Source organism: Microtus ochrogaster, unplaced genomic scaffold (genome assembly GCF_000317375.1).
Source record: "Microtus ochrogaster isolate Prairie Vole_2 unplaced genomic scaffold, MicOch1.0 UNK47, whole genome shotgun sequence".
Classification (NCBI taxonomy): Eukaryota; Metazoa; Chordata; class Mammalia; order Rodentia; family Cricetidae; genus Microtus; species Microtus ochrogaster.
In genome coordinates this window covers 877310-879043 of record NW_004949145.1, presented here as the reverse complement: position 1 = coordinate 879043, position 1734 = coordinate 877310, and the positions used below count along the sequence as shown (strand labels likewise).

Sequence of the window (1734 nt, the reverse complement as noted above, 5' to 3'; positions counted from 1 at the left end):
TGGAAACCAAGCCTAGTGAGCTAAAAGTTCAGAAGGGAATGAGGATGGAGAGCCAGTCAAGAACCATCTCACAAGTGTGGTGGTGCATGCTAGAGGCAGGAGGATCTCTGAGTTCCAGGACAGCCTGGGCTACATAATGAGTTCAAGACAGCCAGGGCTACTTAGACGCTTTTTCCAAAACAAAACAAAACAAAACAAAACCTCACAAAGGCCTTTGTTAAAAACAAAACTATGGTACAATTAACCAGGGAAAGAGGAGTCCGAAGAGAGAGGACCGCAAGGCAGACAGGCTAGGTCAGCGGATGATGTCGTTTTGTTTCTTCCCACACTCACTGGGGATTTTAAGAAGGGCTCTGTCCATGGTGAGGTGTGGGACTTGATTTACTGATGGATAAGCTCTCCCTTGGGAATGTGAAGGAAGAAATTCACAGGCTACAATTCTCACTTCATCTTCTGGTACTCCATAGGGTCCCTCCCCGGTCCTTAGCTCAGGGCCCTCGAATCCTGGACACATGCCACCTTCCTCGGCAGCTCCTCCCTGGACCAATCAGAGCCGCACACGTGAGCTGGAGTTCGTGTTGCTAGGCTTCGCACATGTGCCCTCCCTGCGCCCAATGCTCTCAGTGCTCTTCCTGGCCGCCTTCCTGCTCACGTTGCTAGGCAACACACTCATCGTCTTGCTCACCAGCCTGGATCCAGGCCTGCGTGCGCCCATGTACTTCTTCCTACGGCAGCTGGCGCTGGTGGAGATCTGCTTTTCACTAGATGTGGCGCCCCGTCTGCTGGTGACCCTGCTGCGGCCAGGACGTGGGCTGTCCCTGACAAGCTGTGCCCTGCAGCTGTTTCTCGTGCTGTCCTGTGTCACATCCGAGTGCTTGCTTCTCACGGTCATGGCCTGGGACCGCTTCCTGGCCATTTGCAGACCACTGCGCTATGGTGCCATCATGAGCTTGAGGCTGTGCCACCTGCTGGCCACTACCTGTTGGCTCTCAGGAGCCCCTGTGTCGCTGGTCTTCACTATCTGGCTCTTTAACTTTCCCTTCTGTGGGCCACGGGGCATTAGACACTTCTTCTGTGACATTCCACCTCTGCTGAGCCTGGTGTGTGCAGACACCAGAGTCTTCGAGGCCAGTGTCTTCGTGGCCACAGTGCTAATTATGATAGTTCCTGTCTGTCTCATAGTCATGTCCTATACCAGGATTCTGACTGCTGTCCTTCGGATGCCATCAGCCTCTGGGCGCCACAAGGCCCTGTCCACCTGTGCCTCCCACCTCATCGTGGTAATTCTGTTTTACGGCACAACGGGGGTCATCCACTTGCGCCCCAAGGCCAGCTATTCTCCTGAGAGCAAGCAAGTGGTGTCTCTGTCATACACCATGGTGACCCCCATGCTCAACCCCCTCATCTACAGCCTGCGGAACAAGGAGTTCAAGGCTGCCTTAGGTCGTGTCTTCCTTCAGAGACGAAGCACCTTTACCCTCTGACCCGGACGTTTGACAGACATTTACCCAATCCTTTGGCAGACATCTCTACCCTGGTGGTCTTGAGGACCTTAGTGCAGGAGTAGGTTAAACTCTTTCTAAAAGATTCTATTCCCGGGATGCTCCCCCTAGGATGTTTGGATGACGTCACATGTCTCTAATGGCCCCTTGAACACAGCCAGAATTTTGACTTGCTCAGTGTATTGAGTAGGTAGTTTTCTGCTTCTCCACAGGCATAACAATTGGATTGGAG

At 53.1% G+C, this 1734-nt stretch overlaps 1 protein-coding gene across 1 annotated transcript; it reads left to right on the top strand.

Annotated features, from left to right (window-relative positions):
- Window positions 1-512: 512 nt before the first annotated feature.
- LOC101989732 (olfactory receptor 10A7-like) lies at window positions 513-1484 on the top strand. The gene has a single exon (XM_005369363.1). It carries the CDS (start codon window positions 513-515, stop codon window positions 1482-1484), a length of 972 nt encoding a protein of 323 aa, XP_005369420.1.
- The last annotated feature ends 250 nt before the right edge of the window (window positions 1485-1734 follow it).

Excerpts from the sequence above, each read along its gene's own strand:
- LOC101989732 (XM_005369363.1), top strand. The coding sequence starts at position 513 with ATGCCACCTTCCTCGGCAGCTCCTCCCTGGACCAATCAGAGCCGCACA.